At 35.9% G+C, this 2,034-nt stretch overlaps 1 protein-coding gene across 1 annotated transcript in view; it reads left to right on the forward strand.

The window, feature by feature from the left end:
- LOC111084226 (SCY1-like protein 2) overlaps positions 1 to 1,310 on the forward strand; it is a gene marked incomplete at its 3' end in the record, with an annotated part of 3,370 nt that extends 2,060 nt beyond the window's left edge. The window contains exons 2-3 of the mRNA XM_022380994.1: positions 804 to 920; positions 1,161 to 1,310. Of these exons, the coding sequence (XP_022236702.1) occupies positions 804 to 920; positions 1,161 to 1,310 (267 nt within the window). The remainder of the gene's footprint in view (positions 1 to 803; positions 921 to 1,160) is intronic.
- Between the last annotated feature and the right edge of the window lie 724 nt (positions 1,311 to 2,034).

Here is a 2,034-nt window from a genome sequence, read left to right on the forward strand (position 1 = left end):
TTAACCATTTTAGCGGTGCTTGATCTGTAATAATGGTAAACTTTCTGCCGTATAAATAACAATGGAAGGTTTTTAATTCCATGTACTACAGCTAAGCACTCTTGTCAAGCCTTCTTGAATATTGTGACACGTTTTATTCATTCTAAAGGCTTATTGTTGGATACAATATATTATGTTAATTAGCTCACAAGCCTTCTTGAATATTGTGACACGTTTTATTCATTCTAAAGGATTATTGTTGTATATAATATATTATGTTAATTAGCTCACAGGCCTTCTTGAATATTGTGGCAAGTTTTATTCATTCTAAAGGCTTATTGTTGGATATGATACATTATGTTAATTAGCTCACAAACCTTCTTGAATATTGTGACACGTTTTATTCATTCTAAAGGCTTATTGTTGGATAAAATATATTATGTTAATTAGCTCACAAACCTTCTTGAATATTGTGGCAAGTTTTATTCATTCTAAAGGCTTATTGTTGTATATAATATATTATGTTAATTAGCTCACAGGCCTTCTTGAATATTGTGACACGTTTTATTCATTCAAAAGGCTTATTGTTGGATACAATATATTATGTTAATTAGTTCACATTATTTCATAGATTAATGCAGTTTTTGTTTAGTTAGTGAAATGGGTGTCTTTATATCAGACAAAAGCGTATATATACTAAAACAGGTTTCCATAGCCTTCGTAGTTAGGGGTTTGAATTTTTATATGAGATAGCATCGTAGTCTCGACATCGGATCTACATTTATTGTCTACACTCACTATGGTAACGGTTTCGTTTCTCCCAGCTAGAACAGAACCTGAACGAGCTATTGGATCGAGTGCCGCACCACCTACAGGAACCGGTCCAAAGTCTACTTAATGTTGATCCTACAAAACGAACCAATGCTCACGACTTTGCCATGGTACTTGTAATACTTTTTGTTTGTTCTAAAGTCACTCAGGATAAGGCTTAGCTGATCCTTTAACTTTGATTTCATTTTGTTACTGCCATTAGTGTAGATTTTGGTTTTGAAAAACATTGTTTTTTTAAAACTGATTTTCTAAAAATGTAAAAATGGAGAAAAGAACAAACTCTTTTGAGGGGTGGGAAGCTGTAAACTTTAAATAAAGGTATCTTAAAAAGGTTTATTTTTTTATTTCAGATCAAGTATTTTATGGACCCTTCAGTTCATGCCCTTCAATATCTGGACGTCATTCAGATGAAGGACACCACCCATAAATCTCATTTTTATCACAGTCTCAAGGGGGCGCTACCTAACATACCGAGGGTAAGACTTGCCACACTCATGCTGGTTGGCACTGTGTTTTAGCTAATTATATGTTTGTTTGTTTGTTTTTGAATTTCGCGCAAAGCTACACGAGGGCTATCTGCGCTAGCCGTCCCTAATTTAGCAGTATAAGACTAGAGGGAAGGCAACTAGTCATCACTACCCACCGCCAACTCTTGGGCTACTCTTTTACCAACGAATAGTGGGATTGACCGTCACATTATAACGCCCCCACGGGCGAGCATGTTTGGTGTGACGGGGATTCGAACCCGCGACCCTCAGATTACGAGTCGAGTGCCCTAACCACCTGGCCATGCCGGGCCGCTAAGTATATTGTGAGAAGGCAGTAAATATTTTATGTATTCGTTCTGCCCTCTACAATAAGGTAAATGTTGTCTTTAATACTAAAAATATACAAGTAAGTGATTCAAGACATCCAATTTTCCACCTTGGATACAAATGAAAAAAAAATACTACCATCCTTAAACTTTCTGGTTTTTTTTTCTTTTCTTTCTTCTTTTCTACCGGTTTCGTGAGTTTATGGTCCACTCTTCAGAACGTAGTTTTAGATATAATCTATTATAAAAACGTTCAAATACTACTTTTAAATTAAACATCCATGGCTAGCATCCTGTTGTTGGATAACCCTGTCCCTTACTTTGCTACGTCATGAGAAAGAAACGATAAGAGTAGCCTAAGTGTTAGCGGTGGGTGCTTTTAACTAACTGCCTTCTCTCCAGTCTATCAG

The sequence above is a fragment of the Limulus polyphemus genome, unplaced genomic scaffold (assembly GCF_000517525.1).
Source record: "Limulus polyphemus unplaced genomic scaffold, Limulus_polyphemus-2.1.2 Scaffold14885, whole genome shotgun sequence".
Lineage (NCBI taxonomy): Eukaryota > Metazoa > Arthropoda > Merostomata > Xiphosura > Limulidae > Limulus > Limulus polyphemus.